Genomic DNA, 24,010 nt, shown 5'->3' with positions numbered 1-24,010 from the left:
GGGGGTGTCGAGGCGAGCGCCAGGGCTGCCAGGGCCCCCAGCGGCCCCGTCACGTGTGTGGCGTCTGCCCCGCGATCTCTCCAGTTTTATTAATCCCACTTACACGGGCCGCCATCTGGACCTCCGAGCTCGCCCGGTGATTGATGGGCTTTGGAATTGATTAGTTGTTCCCGGAGACAAATGAACTGTTTGGGCAGAAAATACCAGCGGACAGCACTGTGGTCAGGCGGGAGCCCGGGGGGCTTAAGGACGCGCTTCCTGCCGACCTCGAGGCTCAGAACGTCCCAGTTCTGGAACAGTCATGGACCTTGACGCGATCTTAGAAAGAGCTTTCCCGGGGCTGGAGCGATAGCACAGCGGGCAGGGCGTTTGCCTCGCACGCCGCCAACCCAGGTTTGATCCCCAGCATCCCATAGGGTCCCCCAAGCATAGCCAGGAGTGATTTCTGAGTGCAGAGCCAGGAGTAACCCCTGAGCATCGCCGGGTGTGATTCAAAAAGCAAAAAAAAAAACAGAGCTTTCCTGGGGCGCCGGAAACGGGGGCTATCAGAAGGAATACATCTTAGAACAAAACTGGGAGGAAGGGGGTTCTTTTAGGCTTTAATTATTTTAGAAAGTAGGAACTAGAGGGGCCAGAGCCCCAGCACAGCGGGGAGGGCGTTGGTCTTGCATGCGGCCGACCCGGGTTCGATTCCCAGCATCCCATAGGGTCCCCCAACACCACCAGGTGTGATCCCTGAGTGCAGAGCTGGGAGTCAGCCCTGAGCATCGCCGGGTGGGACCCCAAAAGCAAAAAAATAAAAATCCAAAAACCACAAATCAAAAGTTCCAGGACTGGAGTGATAGCACAGCGGGGAGGGCGTTTGCCTGGCACGCGACCAACCCGGGTTCGATCCCCGGCATTCCATAGGGTCCCCCAAGCACCGCCAGGAGTGATTCCTGAGTGCAAAGCCAGAAGCAACCTCTGAGCACCACCAGGTGGAACCCAAAAAGCAAAAAAATAATCTGCCCATGGTCGCCCACATACATGCTCAGTCTCATTCTGTGCACCGTGAGTCTTTCCTGAAGCTTGGAGAAGCTTCCACAGACCTATTCTTGGCACAATTGGTAGAGTCCAATGGTTAAAAAAAATAAATAAAGCAATAGCACAGCGGGGAGGGCGTTTGCCTTGCACGCGGCCGACCCGGGTTCAATTCCCAGCATCCCATATGGTACCCCGAGCACTGCCAGGGGTCATTCCTGAGTGCAGGGCCAGGAGGAACCCCTATGCATCGCCGGGTGTGACCCAAAAAGCAAAAAATAAATAAATAAATAAATAAAAATCTCATTATTCAGACATAGCTCCATGCTGTTAAGCGAGCAGCCTGTTTGTAGCCAAGCTCTCCCCGGCCAGATGCGTGAAGAGCCAGCCACACGTGTCTGTTAACTTTGCAGAGGGAATGTTTGGGGTCTGGGAACGGCCAGGCCAGACCACCAACCCAGCCCCCACCCCCCATCTGGCGCATGCCACCCCGCGCCCTCTCCTGCCCCGTCTTGTTGGCCGTGTTAACACTTTGGCGAGAGGTGATAAATTGGATGACATATGTCCCCGTTACATTCAGTTTATTCTTGGAGCGCGCAGGGGGCTGGGGGGGGGGCTCCCCCAGGAGAATCCCCACCCCCTCCGGATGAACTTGAGTTATGGATTCATTCAGCCCCCAGAAACCTCAGCTGGGCGAAGTAATTGAGGAGGCAAAGGTTTGTCTGTGGGCGCAGGCCTAGGGGACCCCCGGGCTCCCGGCTTCCTCTCTGCCTGCCTTTCTCATGAAAATGATCCCGGCCTGTAATAAGGCAGCTAGCAATTAAAAGCCCTCGATGGTTGGAGAGAGGGAAAGGTTTAGTTAATGAGCTTTTCCCTGCGCCCAGCGCCCAGGAGAGCTTCGAGAGTGACAGGGTGATTAAAGCAAAGAGATAATTATAGATGATGTGGAAATGGGTCCCCCGGGAGCCCCCGGATAGGAGGAGAGACCCCAGGCCCCCCTCAGGCCCCTTTCCTGAAGTGTTTGCTTTGGCCCAGTGTTCATATCACTCACAGTGCTCGGCCACCCAGGGGCATTATCCACCTGTTGGCACCACAGCCGTCCCTAAAGGGCATGGAACCTTGGGGGTCGCACCTCCCCGGCCTCTTGTTCTCTCTTCCTAGTACCTTTGTTGTTGTTGTTGTTGTTTGTTTTGTTTTTGTTTTTTTGTTTTTTGGGTTTTTTTTGTTTTTTTATTTTTGGGTCCCACCCGGTGATACTCAGGGCCGACTCCTGGCTCTGCACTCAGGAATCACTCCTGGCGGTGCTCCGGGGGACCCTGTGGGATGCCGGGGATCGAACCCGGCTGGGAATCAGCCCCGTGCAAGGCCAACGCCCTCCCCACCGTGCTTTCGCTCCTTTTTTGCTCATCACGTACCTCTCGCTGGCCTGGTTCTTATGAAGTGCTCTGGAGTGGAGCTATGTTTATAAACGTGTGTGTGTGTGTGTGTGTGTGTGTGTGTGTGTGTGTGTGTGTGTGCTTTGAACCATACAAAGGCATGTGGTTATGGCCCGGCTGTCTGTTATAATAAAAGATGGTAGATGCAGGACAAACATTACTGTAATCGGCGGCTTCCGTTAAATGCTTGCTTTGCGGGGGGCCCAAGAGGTAGAAGTAAGGCGTTAGACTTGCTCACGGCTAACCCTGCTTGGAATCCCAGGACCACGGGTGCCCCCTCCCTCTCCCCCTCCCTCTTCCCCTCCTCCTTCCCTCTCCCTCTCCCTGATTTCACTGCAGGAACTCGGATGCAGGAACTTGGATTTTCTCAGTCCCAGGGTCCATCAGCACCCCCCCAATTTTTTTTTTTGGCTTTTTGGGTCCCACCCAGCGATGCTCAGGGCTGACTCCCGGCTCTGCGCTCAGGAATCACTCCTGGCGGTGCTCGGGGGACCCTAGGGGATGCCGGGGATCGAACCCAGGTCAGATGGACGTGTGGGAAGCCCTTTTTCTTGATTGCATTGAACCTTTCCTGAGATGTTCAGGGAATCTTCATTTTCAACCTTGGCGTGTCAGTAACGGAATGAGATAGGAATTTCCCAAGCAAGGTCATCGCCAACGGGCTTCCCCGCTCAGAACCAGGCCCTGTCATCTCTGTGTTTATCAGAACAACGCCAATAACGCTAATGGTTGTTCCCTTGGCATTAAGGCTGGCGACTGTGACTCGCCATGCAGGGCAGCGGGGTCCGAAGGATCTTGGGATGTGCCCACCTGTAAGCCAGGAGCCCCGCCCCCCCGTCCCCCGAGTTGAGCTTAATGTAATTTTTTTTGTGTGTGGGCCTGGAAATTTCTAAGCAACTTTTAGAGAGTCAAGAAAGCGTTTTCAGGGGCTGGAGCAATAGCACAGCGGGGAGGGCATTTGCCTTGCATGCGGCTTACCTGGGTTCGATCCCCGGCATCCCATAGGATCCCCCGAGCACTGCCAGGAGTGATTCCTGAGCACAGAGCCGGGAGTCAGCCCTGAGCATCGCCGAGTGTGACCCAAAAAGCAAAAAAAAAAAAAGTGTTTTTCAGTCCCCAGCATTTGTATAAATCACGGCTAAATAATCAGTCTGGCCTAATGAGTTATCTGCACGCACTCTCTGGGCCATTGATCTTTCTCGATCTTTCCCCTCCACTTGGATGGGGGGCAGAAAAAATGGGAGAAAAATCGGTTAAGATGAAGTGGTTTTATTTCCAGGCATCCCTACCGACTTACATAAGTAAGATAATAAACAGCATTTTATTTTATTTGAGACTCTGGTCCTCTTGCTAAGGCCGTGGGAGAATTGTCACTATTTCGGGGGGAAAGTGTCGTGAGCGGGTGGGCCGGGTCTTGGCTGCCCTCGACGGGGCGGGCTGACCCGGGCCAGAAGCCACCCTCTGGACTGGGCGTGTGGACTCCTGTCCCCAGGCCCTGACCATGTGCCGCGGCTCGTACACGGCTCCCTGACACAAATCCGTGGGTTCAGAAGCGTGTTATTGAGACGTGATCACAGTGACTTGTGCAATGAATCAGCTATACATCACGGCGATGCACAGGGCTTCCTCCTGGCTCTGCACTCAGGAATCACTCCTGGCGGTGCTCGGGGGACCCTATGGGATGCTGGGGATCGAACCCGGGTCGGCCGCGTGCAAGGCAAACGTCCTCCCTGCTGTGCTCTCTCCCCAGCCCAGTCTGGGACCCTTTTAAAGGCTTCTTGTTTTGTCACAAAAAATTAGGAATGTACCTATTCAAAATAGTGATAATTCACAAAAGACGATGAGTATATCGTGTAGCGAGTTGATAGCAATCTAACAGGAAATTTTTTTTGAATCAGTCACATCTTCAGAACACCACTGAAATGTTTTTATATAAAATATCACATGAAGGAAAGGCTTGAAGGACCAGAGAGAAGGGCCAGCTCACAGGGCACTTGCCGTGCACACAGCCAACCCGGGTTCAATTCCCAACACCCCATACAGTCCCCCATCTGGAGTAAGCCCTGGGCACTGCCAAGTGTGACCAATCCGCTCCCCCCCCCAATAAAAGAAATAAAAGGAGACTACCAATGTCTTAAAAAAAAGTAGGTTTGGGGCTGGAGCAATAGCACAGCGGGTAAGGCGTTTGCCTTGCATGCAGCCGACCCGGGTTCGATTCCCAGCATCCCATAAGGTCCCCCGAGCACCGCCGGGAGTGATTCCTGAGTGCAGAGCCAAGAGTTAGCCCTGAGAATCGCCAGGAGTGACCCAAAAAGAAAAAAAAAAAGTAAGTTTATTCATAGAGTCTAACAAGTTACCGTAAGAACCTTTTTGGGTTTTGGGGTCCCACCCGGTGATGCTCAGGGTTCACTCCTGTCTCTGCACTCAGGAGTCACTCCTGGCAGTGCGCAGGGGATCCTATGGGATGCCGGGGATCAAACCCGAGTCGGCTACATGCAAAGCAAATGCTCTCCCCACTGTGCTATTGCTCCAGCCCCTACCTTTTTTTTTTAAGTTCACTTTGTTACTCCTAAACCAAGTGCTCATCTGTCCTGCATTTGCAGACAGAAGCCTGTGGGGGCAACAGCCCAGAGAGAAGTTAGGGTGCTGGGGCCTCGTGAGGCAGCGGGCAGGACTGTCCCCTGGGTCCATGACCATCCCTGAGGCCACCTGTGTCTTCCTCTTAACGTTCACAAGAAAACCCCGCTAACACCGTTCCCATCGAAAACGCGGCCAGGTTTGATTCCCAGCATCCCATATGGTCCCCCGAGCACTGCCAGGAGTAATTCCTGAGTGAAGAGCCAGGAGTAACCCCTGTGCATCACCGGCTGTGACCCAAAAAGCAGAAAAAAAAAAAAAAGAAAACCCGAAATCCTGCATTATTGCCCTGATGGACAAAGACTTTTTCACTCTTTCTCTTTTTTTTTCCCCCTCTTGACTCTAATTAGGGAAGAAGACAAGAATATATTCGATTACTGCAGGGAAAACAACATTGATCGCGTGAGCAAGGCCATCAAGTCCAAGAGCGTGGACGTGAATGTGAAGGACGAAGAGGTAGGTAGCACCCCTGCCCCTCCGTCCTGCCACTAGGGGGCGCAGCTGCCCGCACTGCTGGTCGGTGCCAGGCGGTGCCAAGTCACTCCTGCGTGTCCTGCCAGAGGCTGAGCTCGGAGTCCCGTGGGCTGGCAGTTGACCCTGTCCCCGGCCCTGCCCACCCCCCGAAGGGGCGGCATTTGCTCCCATGGGACTGGTGACAGCTACTCAGACGCCTCATCCAGGGTGCGGGGAGGTTGGTGGGAGCTGCCCTGGTCCCCTTCCTGGGCTCCCGGGGACCACACGGAGCCTGCGTGGCCCCGCCTCTGAGCCCATCCAGAGGGCCAGGCACTGACCATGGAAGGAGCCCTGAGCACAGAGTCGGGAGTCAGCCCCGAGCACAAGTCAGGAGTCAGCCCTGAGCACAGAACCAGGAGTGAGCCCTGAGCACAGAGCCGGGAGTCAGCCCTGAGCACAGAGCTGGGAGTCATCCCTAAGTACATCTGGGAGTCAGCCCTGAGCACAGGCCTGGGAGTCAGCCTGAGCACAGACCCGAAAGTCAGCCCTGAGCATGGGGTCAGGAGTCAGCCCTGAACACAGACCCAGGAGTGATTCCTGAGCACAGACCCGGGAGTCAGCCCTGAGCACAGACCTGGGAGTCAGCCCTGAGCACAGAGCCGGGAGTCAGCCCTGAACACAGAGCAGGAGTCAGCCCTGAGCACAGAGTCAGGGTCCGGAGTGATAACACAGTGGGGAGGGCGTTGGCCTTGCATGTGGTCTACCCGGGTTCGATCCCCGGCATCCCATAGGGTCCCCTGCGCCCCTCCAGGAGTGATTCTTGAGTGCAGAGCCAGGAGGAACCACTGAGCACCGTCGGGTGGGACCCAAAAAGAGAAAAAAAAAAACAAAGAACAAACAAAAAAAGAAAACAAAAGGTCAGCCCTGAGCATCACCAGATGTGGATCAGAAATCAAAAAATATATATGTTAATAAGAATGAGGAACTTTATCTTCAGGTATACTGATACCTTTTTTGGGGTGGGGGGAATCGGGGACCACGCGACTGGCAGTGTTGAGGGGCTCTGCCCAGGACTGGCCCCCGGTGTCTCTTGGGGACCGTGCAGTGCCGGAATCAAGCCAGGGGCCTGTATCCATGAACCTGTGTGGGAGTCTGCATGCGTCTCTGCCTCCCGCCCTGGTTTGCAGTTCCCTGTTCCTGGGGTCCCACTTCCTCTGTCCATCTGTTCCTCCCGCCGCCAGCGGGTCCCATTAGGGCCCTTTGCATATTCATAGATCTAGAAGATTGTTCAAATTCAAATTGGAATTTTTTTTTTTTTCCTTTTGATGCATCTGGGAATTTGGTGGAAGGTTGGATGTGACAAAGGGAACTGTCACACTTTCTGGGCTGTCTCCTCCACCTCTGGGGTCGGGGGGATAGGATGGGGGCTCAACCCTGTGTGTCAGCCAGCTTCAGGCATTGGGGGGGGGGTGTCTCTGCTCTGCCCCCTGCTAGAAGCCCTGAGACTTCCAGGGATTTATTTTACTTGAAAATAAATCAGGAATCCCCTTGATTAATTTTACCTCTTCATTGTAAGGCATCAGTTCACATTTATGCATTGGGGAAGAAGCCACAGTACTCCTGGCCGTGCTCAGGGCTGACTCCTAGCTCTGTGCTCAGGGCTGACTCCTAGCTCTGTGCTCAGGGCTGACTCCTAACTCTGTGCTCAGTGCTGACTCCCGGCTCTGTGCTCAGGGCTGACTCCTGGCTCTGTGCTCAGGGCTGTCTCCTGGCTCTGTGCTCAGGGCTGACTCCCAGCTCAGTGCTTGGGGCTCACTCCCAGCTCTGTGCTCAGGGATGACTCCTGGTTCTGTGCTCAGACCTCATTCCCAGTTCTGTCCTCAGGGCTGACTCCCAGCTCTATGCTCAGGGCTCACTCCTGGCTCAGTGCTCAAGGTTGACTCCTGGCTCTGTGCTCAGGGCTCACTTCTAATGGTGCTCAGGCAGCTCTATGCAGTGGCAACTGTGTTACTGTCTGGTTCATCAATTTTATTATTTTTTAAAAAGAACCTGTGAGAGGGACATGGGAGATTGAGGAGGAGGAAAACAGTGGCGGGGACAGCCTGGCAGGTAGGAGCCCTCCATGCGATGCCCAGGAGCATTGGGAAAGGGAGCAGCGCGGAGATGTATGCGCTGTTACTCCGAATGATGCAGTTCCCTCCTCCTCCTCTGTGATCGCCATGATTCCTGGGATCCCAGTGCACGTTCTGCCATGCCAAGTCCGGTTCGAAAAAACATTTAGGGGCGAGCGAGACACACAGTGGTAGGGAGCCTGCCTCACATGTGACCAGCTCCAGGGTAATCCCCAGCGCCACGCGTGGTCCCCCGAGCACCTCCAGGAGTGATCCCTGAGCACAGACCCAGGAGTACTGAGCACTGCAGGGTTTGGCTCATGAATAACTCGATTTTAAAACAAAATGTGGAGCTGGAGCAATAGCACAGCGGGGAGGGCGTTGGACTTGCACGTGGCCGACCCAGGTTCAATCCCCGACATCCCATAGGGTCCCCTTGAACACCGCCAGGAGTGATTCCTGAGTGCAGAGCCAGGAGTCAGCTCTGAGCATCCCCAGGTGGGACTCAAAAAAGCCAAAAAAAAAAAAAAAGCCCAAAATGCTCGTCTGTCAATTAGACCAACATCAGTCTAGCTCTTAGTTAACTGAAAAGTCCATTTTATTTCACACAAAATCTGCCAGGAGCGCATGAAACATGATAGTGAGAATGCAGTTAAATTTCCTCCACACCAAAGTAAACACAGGTGCTTTTGCTGAATCCTGTCTTTGCTGCTGTAACGGTAATGCACAAAAACATGCATCAAGTCTGGAATCAAACACTTGTATTTTGTCATTTGGGCTGAGCAGTTTCTCCTGTATATCTTCTCTTCCTTAAAAGTACAGTTGCAGGGGCCGAGCAAAGCAGGGAGGGCGTTTGCCTTGTATGGGGCCGACCCGGGTTTGATCCCTGGCATCCCATAGGGTCCCCCGAGCACTGCCAGGAGTGATTCCTGAGTGCAGAACCAGGAGTCAGCACTGAGCATCGCCAGGTGGGACCCAAAAAGCAATCAGTCAATCAATCAATCAATCAATCAATCAAGAGTGATGAACCAGGGACCTGGGCAATAGCACAGCGGGGAGGCGTTGGCCTGGCACGCGGCCGACCCGGGTTTAATCCCCCGCATCCCCTAGGGTCCCCCAAGCACCACCACGAGTGATTGCTGAGTGCAGAGCCGGGATCCAGCCCTGAGCATCACTGGATATGGCCAAAAAAAAATTAAAAAATATAAAAAATCTTTGCCTAGGGGCTGGAGTGATAGCACAGTAGGGAGGGCATTTGTCTTGCGTGCAGCCGACCCGGTTTTAATCCCCAGCATCCTCTAGGGTCCCCCCGAGCACTGCCAGGAGTAATTCTTTAGTGCAGAACCAGGAGTCAGCCCTGAGCGTCGCCAGGTGTGACCCAAATCAATTGAAGAAAAAAAACAGAAAAACATTTTCAAAATACCACAAGGGCACCAAGACTGGTTCTCAACTTCAGTGTTCTTTCTATTTAATTTTGTGATTCCAGGAGCAACTTTTATTTATTTATTTATTTTTTGCTTTTTTGGTCACACCCGGCCATGCACAGGAGTTACTCCTGGTTCTGCACTCAGGAATTACTCCCGGCGGTGCTCAGGGGACCATATGGGATGCTGGGAATCAAACCCGGGTTGGCCCGTGCAAGGCAAACGCCCTACCCGCTGTGCTATCGCTCCAGCCCCTGAAACTTTTATTTTTTTAAATTTTTTTTTAAACATGCTTTCAGGACGGATAACTAAGGATTTCAAAGCAGTGTGTCAACTATTAAAACTACTTTCCCAAAGGTGTGGAAGTAATACCACTTACTAGGCTGGCAGCTGCACTCTTAAAGCACTTTAGAGCCTTCATCCGGGGAGCGAGGGCACTGCCTGGTACCCTTGGCTATGGATTATCCTGTCCCCCCTCACCCCCATTTTTCACTGCATTCACGCTCCAGAATTTATCTGAAGCTCGACCTGCAGTCTCGGAGGATTCTCAGTGACCTAAGAGACTCCTTTTAATAATGCTGTTCCACGCGCCTCCACTTCTGTCATCTAAATACTTCGGGGAAATATTTCTACCCCAACCCCAGTGGGTTCTAAGAACTATCGAAGAAGCCTCTTTTGTGATCCCAGTTAGCAACGACTTGGTTTGGGTTTGGGTTTGGAGTCACACCTGGTGATGCTCAGGGCTGACTCCCGGCTCTGCACTCAGGGATCACTCCTGGCGGGGCTCGGGGGACCTTATGGAATGCCGGGGACTGACCCTGGGTTGACCGCATGCAAAGCAAGCGCCCTCCCCACTGTCTTGTGGCTCCAGCCCTACTGAATTATTTCAGACGCAAAATCCTGTAGTCTTTCCTCCCCGAGGAAACCATGAAGTAGCTTCACATTAAAATTCAGCATTGATGGGCTGGAGCGATAGCACAGCGGGTAGGGCGTTTGCCTTGCATGCAGCCAACCTGGCCGACCCGAGTTCGATTCCTCTGCCCCTTGCGGAGAGCCCAGCAAGCTACCGAGAGTATCTCACCCGCATGGCAAAGCCTGGCAAGCTACCCGTGACGTATTCGATATGCCAGACACAGTAACAAGTGTCAATGGAGACGTTAACGGGCCTGCTCGAGCAAATCAGTGAACAACGGGAGGACAGTGACAGTGATAGCTTCAGATTAAAACTCAGCATTGATGGACTGGAGTGACAGCACAGAGGGGAGGGCTTTTGCCTGGCACGCAGCCGACCCGGGTTCGATTCCCAGCATCCCGTAAGGTTCCCTGAGCTCCACCAGGAGTGATTCCTGAGTGCAGAGCCAGGAGTCAGCCCTGAGCACCGCCGGGTGTGTCGTCCTCCCCCCCTCAAAAAAAAACAGCAACAACAACAACAAAAGATTAAAGAAAAAGGGACATCACTGCAAACTGCCGGTTATGTTATTGCTTGACTAGTAAGATGGAGTGAACATTTTACAGGAACTGTGTGATTTGGTGAAGAAAAGATTTTCAGACCCCCTGCCCTCTGCTCCTGCCTTTCTCTGTACATTTGAATATAGACCATCTCAGCGGACAAAATTCCAAAGCCCGATTGATTTTTTTTTCCCCCTATGGTTATTTAACAAGGATGCTAACCCTCACTCCTGTTTTTGGCCTTCTTAATACGACACGAAAAGAAAAATGAATCAGTAGAGTGGTCGAAAGGTGGATCTCTTCAGCACTTAGGCAGAGAAGTCATTGTCAGATAATCCACTCTAATCCAAGGTTAATTAGTGTACCATTAAAATAATGGGTTACCAAAATTAATGACATTGCGGGTCAAAATATGTGTTAAAAAGCATCACCTAAATGTATCTGAGAGGTGTCACCCACCTTAAAACACAGCTGTGTTCCCACCTTCTGGAAAATATGTCCAAAGAGGAAATTGCCACCAAGGTCCGGTCCTCGGCCTTCCCCCTAAAGTAAATTTTTGGCACCACATTTGGGAACTTTAAAATATAATTCCCATTAGCAGGAAGACGTGTTGCCGGCCTTTCCCCCCAATAAAAGCTCAGGATTTATATTTTAGCATTAGTAAGATGTGACCCTCCTGGAGAAGTTAAGGACCCGGATGACAAGTAGAAATTAATGGTATGACTCCTGGTTAGCAGGGATAACGTCTTCCTGCGTAACAAAGTAAGGGGAACTGATAAGGGCCTTTTACCTCCGTGGTCATTCTTGTTAAGAGTTAAACTTAGGGGACCGGAGCCATAGCACAGCGGGAAGGGTGTTGGTCTCACACGCGGCCAACCCGGGTTCGATCCCCGGCATCCCATAGGGTCCCCTGAGCACCACCAGGAGTGGTCCCTGAGTGCAGAGCAAGGAGTCAGCCCTGAGCATCGCCGGGTGGGATCCGAAAAGAAAAGAAAACGATGAAATCTTGGGGCTGGAGCAATAGGATAGCAGGGAGGGTGACTGCCTTGCACAAGGCCGACCCGGGTTCGATCCCCGGCATCCCATAGGGTCCCCCGAGCACCGCCAGGAGTGATTCCTGAGTGCAGAGCTGGGAGTCAGCCCAGAGCATCGCCAGATGTGGCCCCCAAACAGAAAACAAAACAAAATTCCTTAAAAAGAATTGAGATGAGGGGCTGGAGCCATAGCACAGTGGGGAGGGTGTTTGCCTGGCACGCAGCCGACCCGGGTTCGATCCCCAGCATCCCCTAGGGTCCCCTGAACACCGCCAGGAGTGATTCCTGAGTGCGGAACCAGGAGTCGGCCCTGAGCATCGCCGGGTGGGACCCAAAAAGCAAGAAAGCTGAACTTAGTAGCCAAACGTGTTCGTTTCAGCGTGAAAATGGTAAAACGTTGGCAGCCTTGCGCTGAGGAAAGGCTTCGGGGGGAGGGGGTGGACTGGAGCGTGGGACCCTTACCCAGCACCCCACATTCCCTGAGCTCTGTCTGCCAAGAGCAAACCCAAGCTCCAAGCAGAGCGAGGAGTCACCCCAGAGCCAGACAGGCAACCGGAAGCTCAGGACTAGCCCTTTATCCATCCTTTGGCAAAAGCCGCTGTCATTCTGTTGAACTTGGAAGACGTTCAGCTTGATATTGGCGCCCAAGGCTCTGGGGTTCCACCTGGTGACAGCCAGCTGGTTGGAGCACCAGAAGTCATATTTATTATTTTGTTGGTTTGCTTGTTTTGGTTTGGGGGCCACAGCTGGCAGTGCTCGGGGCTGACCACCGGCTCTACATTTAGGAATCACTCCCGGAGGTGCTGGGGGACCATCTGGGATGCCGGGGATCAAACCCGGGTCAGCCGCGTGCAAGGCAAGCGCCCTCCCCGCTGTGCTACGGTTCCAGCCTCCTCTCTCTGTCTCCCTCTCTGCCTTTTGTGATAAGCCACGCTCAGTCCTGGTTAATAAAAGTCACTAGAGCAGGGGCCGGAGGCACAGCACAGCGGGGAGGGCGTTTGCCTTGCATGCGGCCGACCCGGGTTCAATTCCCAGCATCCCATAGGGTCCCCCGAGCACCGCCAGGAGTAACTCCTGAGTGAAGAGCCAGGAGGAACCCCTGTGCATTGCCAGGTGTGACCTAAAAAGCAAAAAAAAAATCACCAGAGCAAATTAAAGGAAGCCCTGTGTAGAAAGATGATCCTAATTTTTATTCGGATGGTTTCGAGACTTAATCCTGTTTTAACTAATCAAATTCATAGGTATGTGGGAGGTCTGAACAGGCCCTGGAGGGAGGCAGGTTTAGAAGCTTCTAGAAAAGCACCCTCGCCAGGAAAGCCATCCTGATCCCGGCCTCGGGCGCTTAAGTCTTTTCTAAATAGACCTGGGCAGGGATTTGCACTCACTGTGGGAAAACATTCCGTTCCTTTCCAAGTGACATCACAGCTGTCCCCGGGGGGTCACCTTAAGCCCTGGTTCATTCCTTGAGGAAAGCCCTTAGCCCGGGTGGTTTATACTTGGCCCCAGTCAGACCCAGTTTCTGACCACGGAGACGAGAATTAGCCCGTTCCTGGTCTGTGCGAGTCCTTGGTCTAGCCCAGGGACAGGGTACTTGATGCTCAGTGCTCGGTGCTCAGTGCTTGGTACTTCTGCGGCGGGGCTGATCACATGGACTGTCACAGGCTGCACTGTGGCACCACTGAAGTGTCCCCATGTCTTGGGAAATTTCTTTTTTTTTTTCCAGGAAAGTTCTTTTTTTATTATTATTATTTATTTAATTTTTATTAGTGAAACACCATGAGGTACAGTTGTCGACTTACAGATTTTTGTGCTTGGGTTTCACTTGTACAATGATCAAACACCCATCCCTCCACCAGTGCCCATTTTCCACCACCACGGGTCCCAGTATCCCTCCCACCCTCCCATCCCCCCATCCCACCCCGCCTCTGTGGCAGAGCATTCCCCCTTGTTCTTTCTCTCTTCTTTTGGGTGCTGTGGTTTGCAAAAGAGGCATTGAGTGGCCATCATGTTCGGTCTCGAGTCTACTTTCAGCATGCTTCTCCCATCCTGGGAGGATCCTCCCAGCACCCTTTATTTGGTGCTCCCTTCTCTATCTGAGCTCCCTTTTCCCCTAGCATGTGTGGCTGGCCTCCACGCCATGGAGCAAAACTCCTGGTACTAATCTGTTTTGAGAAATTTCACAATGAAAGTTTGAATATTAAGGGGAAAAATGTTTCTTTTCCTTTTTTAATATTTATTTACTTATTTTTCTTTTTGGGTCCCACCCGGCGATGCTCAGAGCTGACTCCTGGCTCTGCACTCAGAAATCACTCCTGGCAGTGCTCGGGGACCCTATGGGATTCCGGGAATCGAACCCAGGTCTGCCGCATGCAAGGCAAAAGCCCTCCCGCTGTGCTGTCGCTCCAGCCTTGGGAAATGTTTCTTTTCAAACTGTGAAATGTCCTGTCTTCCTTAGGGTTGAGTGAACCAGGGTGTAAGACATTCAGATGGGTTCTCCGCTGGGATTTAATCGTGTGTGTGTGTGTGTGTGTGTGTGTGTGTGTGTGTGTGTGTGTGTGTTTATAACTGCTATAACCAGAGGCAGGACACCTCCCACTTGAAGCAAGCTCTGCTTTGCACTTGCTTTATTATTTTTTTTGAGGGGTGCTGGGGCTTGAACCCCCAGCCTCCTGTCTCTGAGGCCTGGGCTGCCCAGACCCTGAGCAGACTTTGAGAAGATTTCCCAAGGGGCCGGAGCCATAGCACAGCGGGGACGGTGTTTGCCTTACACGCTGCCGACCCGGGTTCGATCCTCAGCATCCCATAGGGTCCCCCGAGCACCGCCAGGAGTGATTCCTGAGCGCAGAGCCAGGAGGAACCCCTGAGCATCGCTGGGTGTGACCTTGGCACTTTCCAAGGCCCTGCGTTCCTTGGAAAGTGCCTGTTCACTCTCCGACCTACTGACGCCGTGTCTCCTTTCTGGATTCCAGGGCCGAACCCTGCTCCACTGGGCCTGTGACCGGGGCCACAAGGAGCTGGTCACCATCCTGTTACAGCACAGAGCGGATATCCACTGTCAGGTAAGCCGGCGCCCAGAGAGCCTTTTCTTCGAAACCAAGGCCAGACTCTGTGTTGTGTGTGTGGTTGTGCAGGCAGCCTGGCGTGGTCAGCGCTGCCTTCGCAGCCATGGGTGCAGGGAACCTTGTGGCACAAGTCCTCACGCCCTGAACCCCCCCAACCCCAGCCCCAGGCAGGAACCTACCTTCTGTGCTCATGAACTCGCCTGTTCTGTCTCTTAAAAAACGGCCCCGGAACGTTCCATCCTGAGACTACCGTTGTTGTTGTTGGGTTTTTTTGGGGGCTTTTTGGGTCCCACCTGGCGATGCTCAGGGCTGACTCCTGGCTCTGCACTCAGGAATCACTCCTGGCGGTGCTCGGAAGACCCTATGGGATGCCGGGGATCGAACCCGGGTCTGCCGCGTGCCAGGCAAACGCCCTCCCCGCTGTGCTGTCGCTCCAGCCCCTTACTAGCCTTTTTCTTTCTTTCTTTCTTTCTTTCTTTCTTTCTTTCTTTCTCTCTCTCTCTCTCTCTCTCTCTCTTTCTTTCTTTCTTTCTTTCTTTCTTTCTTTCTTTCTTTCTTATGGGTCTGCAGCCAGCGATGTTCAAGGCTGTCTCCTGGTTCTGCACTCAGGAATCACTCCTGGCAGTGCTCGGGGGACCCTATGGGATGCCAGGGATCGAACCCGGGTCGGCCGCGTGCCAGGCCAACGCCCTCCCCGCTGGTGCTCTCACTCCAGCCCCGCAAACGTTTCACTGTCCATTGCCTTTCCCGTTTGGTGGTGAAGATACTCAGGTTACCACCAGCCCGGATGGAGCCAGTGCTCCATTGGGGGCCAGTGATGCCCAGTCATCGGCACGTTGGCACGATGGTGGGAAAACGGAGCCGGAGAATCAGATCAGAACAGGAGGAAGGCGTCTCCAAGAGCCTTTTGAGTATTCTTTTATTGGGGGGCTGGGGGATCCCCCTAAGAGGTGCTCAGGGGACCCTGGAGCCACTCCCGGGAGCAGTTTGGGCCAAGGCTATGCGCTACCTGGACCCCACAGTGCCAGGGATCACCCCACAGCTACATCTAGTGATGCCCGGGGGTCATGTGACTCCCCTTCCCCCCCCACACGTTTAGGGGTGTAGATTCCAGTCAGAAAACTCCACCCGTGACGTCCATCAATCGGGCTCCCCTGGTTTGTGTCTTGTGGGACAGGCTCGGTGGGACTGGGGTACAGTGGGGCCAAGCTCTAGGCCGTGAAAGGCCCATTGAGAAGCCTCTTGTCCCCGTTTCTGATCTCCTGGCACCCACTTCCGGTCTCTCTTTAGCCAGACTGGCCTCGGTGCAGTGACCCGTGATTTCTTTTCTTTCCTTTTTTTATTTTTATTTATTTATTTTTTTGCTTTTTGGGCCACACCCAGCGATGCTCAGGGCTGACTCCTGGCTCTGCACTCAGGAATCACTCCTGGCGGTGCTCGGGGGACCCTAGGGGATGCCAGGGATCGAACCCGCGTCGGCCGGGTGCCAGGCCAATGCCCTCCCTGCTGTGTTATCGATCCAGTCCTGTGACATGATTTCTTGATGCCGCAGGTGACCCCGGAGAAGGTTCTGTGTCTCGGCGGTGCGGCCTTAGTCACGCTGGTTTAACTGGTTCACGGGCAGGTGGAGAGTTTGTATTCCTCAGTGCTTTTTATTCTTTCCTTCCCACAAGAGTTTCTTTCATGGGGCCGGAGCCACAGGTCAGGGGCTAAGGTGTCAGCTATTGCACGCAGCACCCCAGAGCGCCCCCAGAACCCACCAGGAGTGCTCCCTGAGCACAGAGCCAGGAGTAGTAATACCTAAGCACCGCCAGGTGTGGCCCAAAACCCCTCCCAAAAAGAAAAACAACGGGGCTGGAGCGATAGCACAGCAGGAAGGGCGTTTTCCTTGCACACGGCTGACCTGGGTTCGAGTCCCAGCATCTCATAGGGTCCCCCGAGCACCGCCAGGAGTGATCCCTGAGTGCAGAGCCAGGAGTCAGCCCTGAGCATTGCTGGATATGACCCCAAAAGCAAAAGACAAAAAATAACCTGTGTTGGCCTGAAGTCCTACTTTAAGGCCCCGTGAGCGTCCCCTGTGGGTGTTCTGATGAACTGTGTCCTGGCCAGGGTTGTCCTGACCATTGAGACATCTCCTACCCCTTGCATTAGCTGGCATGCACAGACCCAGTCTACAGGGCAACCTCACTGCCGTAGCATGCACAAACCCGGTCCATGGGGCGACCGAGCTGCGGTCAGGCACGTGAGTCTCTCTCCCCTCCCGGTTCCTTCTCTGCTCTCCTCATTGAAAATCCCTTTCAGAGCCAGACAATGCCGACCTCGTAACTGAAGGGATGGCTTCGTCTCCCTGGTGACTCAGTCTGGCTTCAACAACGTTATTATCGGCTGGCCTGTGGGTCGCTTCCAAGCAGGGTCAGTTTTATTCCAAGGGTCCGCTTGGCTGCCGGTCTTGCCCCCAGGGGAATCCCAAGACTTGCCCCCACCCGCAGGGATGGGGTGTGGGGGCCACACCCGGCGATGCTCAGGGCTTCCTCCTTGGCTCTGCGTTAATTCCTCCTGGCAGAGCTCAGGGGACCCTGTGGGATGCGGGGGGGATGCGGGGGATCGAACCCAGATCAGGATCGAACCCAAATCCCCAGATCGGCCCATGCAAGGCAAGATTATAGCTGTAGTACTGTATCTCTCCTGGGACTTTTCTTGTTCAATTTAATTGTAAATGTTTATCATTGTTACTCTAAAGAGCTCACTGGGGGCTGGAGTGATAACACAGTGGGGAGGGCATTTGCCTTGCACTAGGCCGACCCAGGTTCGATTCCCAGCATCCCATATGGTCCCCTGAGCACTGCCAGGAGTGATTCCTGAGTGCAGAGCCAGGAGGAACCCCTGTGCATCGCCAGGTGTGACCCAAAAAGCAAAAAGCAAAAAAAAAAGCTTATTAGTGTGGCTTTTTTGGGGATCATTGGGGAATTTTAAGATCTCTCCACGATATCTTCAATATTGTGCCCGTAGCCTTTGTAGAATCATTTTCCACAACTCAAAAATTGTCACCTGTCAGAGAAGCCCAGAACCTGCCTGTTTTTCTTGCTGGACTTCTGTATTGTCCTCGTGACCCTAATTTAGGGGGTCATTTGAAAAGTCCAGTTTAACGCGTTAAATCACCTGGATAATTTGCTAGAGAATTGCCTTAATTCCACTTAAGAATATGGACCTTAATGAAAGTCAGGTGCGGAGACAAAACTCTTAGCCAAAAAAAAAAAACACAGTCCGTTTTGTCACTTGATCTGTCTTTTTCTGCTGAGCGAATCACCAGGAACACAGTCCTGACCACCACTTGTTTCTCTAGAGAATGAAAGTTGGTTCATTCTCTCTCCGGAAATGAGCAAAAGTTGGGTCTAGCAGATTCTTGTGGGTGTGTGAGTGGGTGCAGGTGGAGATTAAGTCAGATAACTTGGCCGGTGGAAAAGCAGTTGTTTCATTGTACAATAATTTCCTGTCGGCCTGTTTCTTTTCTGTCGGATGGCGTAATAAGAACCCTTACATTTTTTAAAAGACTTGATAAATCACTGTGTTCTAAATTTGCATTGTTTTTAGGTATGCGTGTGTGTGTGTGTGTGTGTGCCCGCGCGCGTGTGTGCGTGTGTGCGTGCATGTGTGCGTGGGGCTATGGGGCGGGGACTGGAAATCAAACAGGGTGTCACACATGCAAGTTATTCACACACACACACACACACACACACACACACACACACACACACACACAGTTCACTTCAGCCCCTGGCATTGATTCAGTTCTGAAATCGCAGCTTCATCTTGGCACCCTAACTCAGTCTTCGCTTTTGTTCCCAGTTTTAGTAATCAAAGAATTTTGTGCTATGCTTTGTAAAAAGCTTTTGTGCTATGTCCACTATTCGAATGGGCAATGCACTTAAGTCTGGAGGATTCGCTATATTTTTTTTAAACTTCTATCGTTCTAGTGTTAGATATCAGATAAAGACTGCATGCCCCACTCTGCATTCTTGAACAATGTTCGTTACAATTTTTTGTTTTGTTTTGTAACCCCCGGCGGTGCTCAGGGGTTACGCCTGGCTCTGCATTTAGAGGTTACTCCTGGTGGGATTCAGGGGACCCTATGGGATGCCGGGGATTGAACCCGGGTCGGCCACAGGCAAGGCAAGCACCCTCCTCAATGCTCCAGCGCCTTGTTACATTTTTAGTGATTTGTTTATACTTAAGGAGTAAGTTTAAAGCTACAAGAGCAAATCTAGCAAATTCTGACGTCACGTTTATTGTTGTGATCAAGTTGATATAGAATTCTCATTGGCTAGTATTTACCTGCCCCAGTGAGACTTAGATTAAAGTAAATCCACCTGCACACTGATATGTGTTGCAGACTTAATTGTGTCCATTTTAGTCACATTCTGATGCTTTCCTACTCAATGTATCGATCAGTACAGGGAACCAGGACTTCCTAACTTATGAACTATATTGTTAATATTATTGTAAATTTTCATTAATGCTAACTAAAAGCAAGTATTTTCCCTAGATTGTGATATTTCTTCCCTTGATGCTGTGAGATAAAGGATTTGTTGTTGTGAGACATTACTGGTGCCCGCTCGAGCAAATCAATGGACAACAGGAGAACAGTGGGTTTTTTTTTTTTTTTTAGGTCACACCTGGCATTGCACAGGGGTTACTCCTGGCTCATGCACTCAGGAATTACTCCTGGCAGAGCTCGGAGGACCCTGTGGGATGCTGGGAATCGAACCTGGGTCGGCTGCATGCAAGGCAAATGCCCTCCCCACTGTGCTATCGCTCCAGCCCCTGTGAGATAAAGTTTTAAGCTTCGATTTTCAGAAATGATTGCTTTCAGGAGGTGCTGCTCACGAAACAGCAGTGGTGTGCTAGTACGACGAAGTCGCACTTTTGAGTTTTCACTTGAGTTTTTGATGAAACACAATAAGTTTTGTTGAGATTTAGATATGAGGGAGACAGCAATGTTTGGGAGAGAACACTGGATGTCTCCAGAGGGGAAATGGCTAAGTAATATTTTGATTCCTCTGTGCAGAGAGCAGGTTTACCGTAGCTGAAAGAAAAAAAAAAAAAGGAAAAAAAGAAATTCCAACGAGCCGAAAGAAAGAGAAAGTCTGTGAGGTCATCGAAGTTAGATAAATTGATATTGGCAGGTTCTGAGCGATGTGCCCGGATGAGCCATCTTTCAAAATACTTCTCGTCCGATGCCGCTGTCCCTTTATTTATTATTAAAATAGCATGATCCATGAGGAGCCGGAGGTGACTCTGGGCCTCGCTAATTCTAATTAATCCAGTCCGGGGGAGTAACAGGGTAAGTGGAGCAGTCTATCGGATTGAAATTCATAACTTAATTGAGGTCAGAGTCCCGTTCTCGGAGAACAAAAGTCTTTTGCGAGGACCCCGCGGATCAATAGCAATAAATATCTGGCGGGGGCACAAGTGGCTTCTGGTGACAGATTATCTGACAGTGGCCAGAGGTCTTGGTTCCATTCAGGGCAGAGCCTTGGGCCTGCCGTGGCATTTAGTGATGTTCAGTTCGTACCCCTGGCTTCCGGGTGAAGCGGACCCTGTCACTTCCCTCGATGCCGACGGACCCTCGGCCCCGGGGACGCTGATGTCGCGCCAGGATTAGGACCTGCGTGTGGTCAGGCCCTACCGAGTTCATTCTAACTCTCCCTAATCATCATTCACCGATGCAGAACCTCTGGCATCTCATTCGCCCTCCAGTGCAGTTCCTTACAGAGCACCGGCTCTCACGATCTGACTTTGCCGATCATGACTCCAAACACGTGGGAAAGCGACTTCCTCTAGACTTGTTCCAGAACTCTCCTTCTGTCTGTCGGCAGGCAGGAGCGTTAACCCTTCCCTGCCGGGATGGTGTTGAGTCTGTGCTCAGAGTGTTTAGTTATTATCCCTTCCTTCTGCTTCACCAAGGAAAAAGGGTCTTAGCAACCGTGAGTCATTGCTAAGGAAGTCAGCACTTTTCCTGCATCTAGAAATATTTTCTTGGGGCTGGAGCGATAGCACAGCGGGGAGGGCGTTTGCCTTGCACGCGGTCGACCCGGGTTCGATCCCCGGCATCCCCTAGGGTCCCCCAAGCACTGCCAGGAGTGATTCCTGAGTGCAAAGCCAGGAGTCAGCCCTGAGCATCGCTGGGTGTGGCCTGGAAAGCAAAAATAAAATTAAATAAATTATTAATTTTGTAAGAAAAAAAGAAATATTTCCTTAGTGAAAACTTATCCCAGCCAAACAAGGCCAGAGTAATAAGGCCAGTTGGCTGGTGTGTGTCTAAGGGCCGTTCCTCTCTGGCCACTTCCTACCCAGTAGAGCACCATGTCTCCCAAATCATCATTCACTGGGGCAGAACCTCTGACATCTCACTCGCCCTCCAGTGCAGTTCCTTGCCTCAAAAGCCCAGCTCCCTCGGGCGCTCCTGGGAACGGAGCGTAGGTCTCCAGGCAGTCACCATTCAGCTTTGGGATGCTTTGCCTCATGTCACTGCCACAGCCTCATCTCTGGCCCCCGGCTTGTGTCCTGCTGGGGTACTTCCTGTAATGACCCAGTTCACAGGACTTGTCTGTAGGATAACATTGGGTTGTCCTCTCAGCCTTGCCACAGGGAGCTTAGGTTACTCCCATCACAGTGCTCCCATTCCTCGGTGTTTATCTGTAACCTCTTTCTTTCTGCTTCCCCTAACCAGACCCTGTTAACCTCTAAATATTGCTTTTTCTCTTCTCCTTAAGTTCTTTGCATGGTTAATTCAGAGCAAGGTTCTTTTTGTATGTACGCAGGAAGACAGTCAATGCTAGGCTTTTGCAACTTGGGAGTTAATTGACTCTGAATGATATTCACTCCTGGGCATCTGTTCTCTCGCCTCAGTTGCCCTTACTTCCTAGCACCCCCAATACAGGGTCTGGACAAGGGACTGGATGGACCCAGGGCAAGCTGTGAGCTACCCTGGCATCGAAATGGGCCAGGCCAAAGCGCCATGATACTTAACTGCAAGTTAAGAGCTTGGTCATGGACAAATTCTGTCATGATCCAGAAAGTAATAACTGGAGTAGGACCCTGCATCCAGTAGGAGTAGACTCGTGGATTCTGCATTGATGTCACTATGATCGTTGCAGTTACCATCCTCCGTCCTGCGCTCGGGTGGCATTGCTTGAGTGAGTCACCGTCCTTGCTGTGTCCTTGTTTTAAATCTCTGCCCCCTGGACAAGGTAGGGGGAGGCCTCAAGGGAAGGAAGGGGAGAGGGTCAAAGGCCTCTGGGTCTCTCGTCGGTGGGACGCCCCCACGGCGACCCCACTTTCTCATTTACCCCCAAAGTGCGGACTCGATGCCTCCACCTCCCCTAAGCCCACCGCCAGTGTCAGGAGAACAGAGGCGTCCCCCGGGACCCCCGCCCGCAGGACTCCTTAATGGACTCCAGGCCTCTCCCTCCCGCACACCCCAGGTTCAAGGACTTGGGGACGGATGCACTGATTGACAGGGCCAAGAGGGGGAGGGGGGGCACTGAGCCCTCTGCATGAGAGATTCGGCCTCGCTGCCTTCTCCCCCACCTTCTCCCTGCCCCCTTGCTCTGTCTCCACCCCCTCCTGCCCCCTGGCCTTGGCACTTGCTGTCGGACCCGAGGACCAAACCTCCCCCTCCCCCATCCCCACCCTGTGACTCGTTGGAGGGGCAGTTCCCACCTTATCCTCAAGAAGTGTCTGGTCTCTAATGGATTCCGTGCATCTCCTCTTCTCTCACTTTCTTTTCTTTCCTTTGGCACGGGAATGGGGTGGGGGAGAATCTTTTAACTGCAAAAACTGCCCCTGCCCCCCCCCCCCCCATGGGGGACGCGCCGTGGTGATCCGAGCTGTTGGTAGACAGGCCACCAGGTCCTCACGGAGTCACTGCAGCCCCCCCCTCCCCCGGTCTGGCCCGAGTTTAAGGAGGTGATTGATGGGGCTGGAGCCATAGCACAGCGGGGAGGGCATTTGCTTGGCACGCGGCTGACCCGGGTTCGATCCCCAGCATCCCCTAGGGTGCCCCGAGCACCGCCAGGAGTGATTCCTGAGCGCAGAGCCAGGAGTCAGCCCTGAGCATCGCCGGGTGTGGCCCCCAAACAGAAAATAAAACAAAATTCCTTAAAAAAAAATTAAGACGAGGGCCCGGACCGATAGCACAGCGGGGAGGGCGTTGGCCTGGCACGTGGCTGACCCGGGTTCGATCCCCGGCATCCCATAGGGTCCCCCGAGCACCGCCAGGAGTGATTCCTGAGCACAGAGTCAGGAGTCAGCCCTGAGCATCGCCAGGTGTGGCCCAACAAACCCCCCCTCCCGTTTTTTTTTTTTTTTTGATAGTTCTTACGTCAGTGTGGACAGACTTGGCAGACCAAGTTCCGCGGCATTCTCCCCGTCCAATCACATGGGCAGCGTCTGCGTAGTTGCTGACCCCGATGGCCAAGACAGACAGGCGTCCTCCCTCTCTGGAGGGGCCAGAGCAGCTAATAACGAGGGGCGTTGAGATGCTGGGGAAGGAACGTGCTTCAGCGGGGGCTGGCATCCGGGGGGTCCTCGCTTCTCCATGCACATTAGAGAGTGTTTTGTTTTTTGTTTTTTTGTAGGTTTTTTTTGGCTCTTTTGGGTCACACCCGGCGATGCACAGGGGTTCCTCCTGGCTCTGCACTCAGGAATTACCCCTGGCGGTGCTTGGGGGACCCTATGGGATGCTGGGAATCGAACCCGGGTCGGCCACGTGCCAGGCAAACGCCCTCCCCGCTGTGCTCTCGCTCCAGCCCCTAGAGCGTGTTTTAACAGCGGGGGGGGGGGGGAGCGGGGGCGCCCCACAACAGCTGTGGTTCTTCCTCTCTCATCCCCCATCCCCCGCTCCCCCTTTCCTGGCCAGCCAGCATGTCGCAGCGCTGCCCCCAGAGACCCCAGGGGTCAGTGCCGGGCCCACTTTTCGTCGAACCTCCAATAGACGTTAGCCAAAGGGGGGGTTTCCAGGACTTCCCCGGCAGTTCTCAGCCAGGCGGGTGACCCTGCGCAGACCCAGTGGTGTCCGGGGTCACCTGGGTCACCCCCACTCATGCTCAGGGGTCCCCCAGGGCTGCCCCCTGCAATGCTCAGGGGACTTGCCATGCTGGGGACAAACCCCGTGTTGGTCGTATGCGGAGCACCCCAACTCCATGCTCGCTCCAGCGCCCAAGGAGATGGGTTTGGTTGGGGTAGGGGGCCACACCCAGGACTTAGCCCTGGAAGGGCTCAGGGGGCCCTATGGGGTGTCAGGGACCTACGTGGGTCAGTCACCTGCAAGGCCAGCGCCCTCCCTGCTGTGCTGTCTTTCCAGCCCACCTAAAAACAAGAAAC

At 53.1% G+C, this 24,010-nt stretch overlaps 1 protein-coding gene across 1 annotated transcript in view; it reads left to right on the top strand.

The window, feature by feature from the left end:
* ACBD6 (acyl-CoA binding domain containing 6) overlaps positions 1 to 24,010 on the top strand; it is a 78,039-nt gene that overhangs the window by 33,429 nt on the left and 20,600 nt on the right. The window contains exons 5-6 of the mRNA XM_056108152.1: positions 5,444 to 5,549; positions 14,534 to 14,623. Coding sequence (XP_055964127.1) covers positions 5,444 to 5,549; positions 14,534 to 14,623 — 196 coding nt within the window. The remainder of the gene's footprint in view (positions 1 to 5,443; positions 5,550 to 14,533; positions 14,624 to 24,010) is intronic.

The sequence above is a fragment of the Sorex fumeus genome, unplaced genomic scaffold, assembly GCF_029834395.1.
Source record: "Sorex fumeus unplaced genomic scaffold, SorFum_2.1 ptg000195l, whole genome shotgun sequence".
NCBI classification, from domain to species: domain Eukaryota; kingdom Metazoa; phylum Chordata; class Mammalia; order Eulipotyphla; family Soricidae; genus Sorex; species Sorex fumeus.
This window is presented reverse-complemented; position numbering and strand designations above follow the sequence as displayed.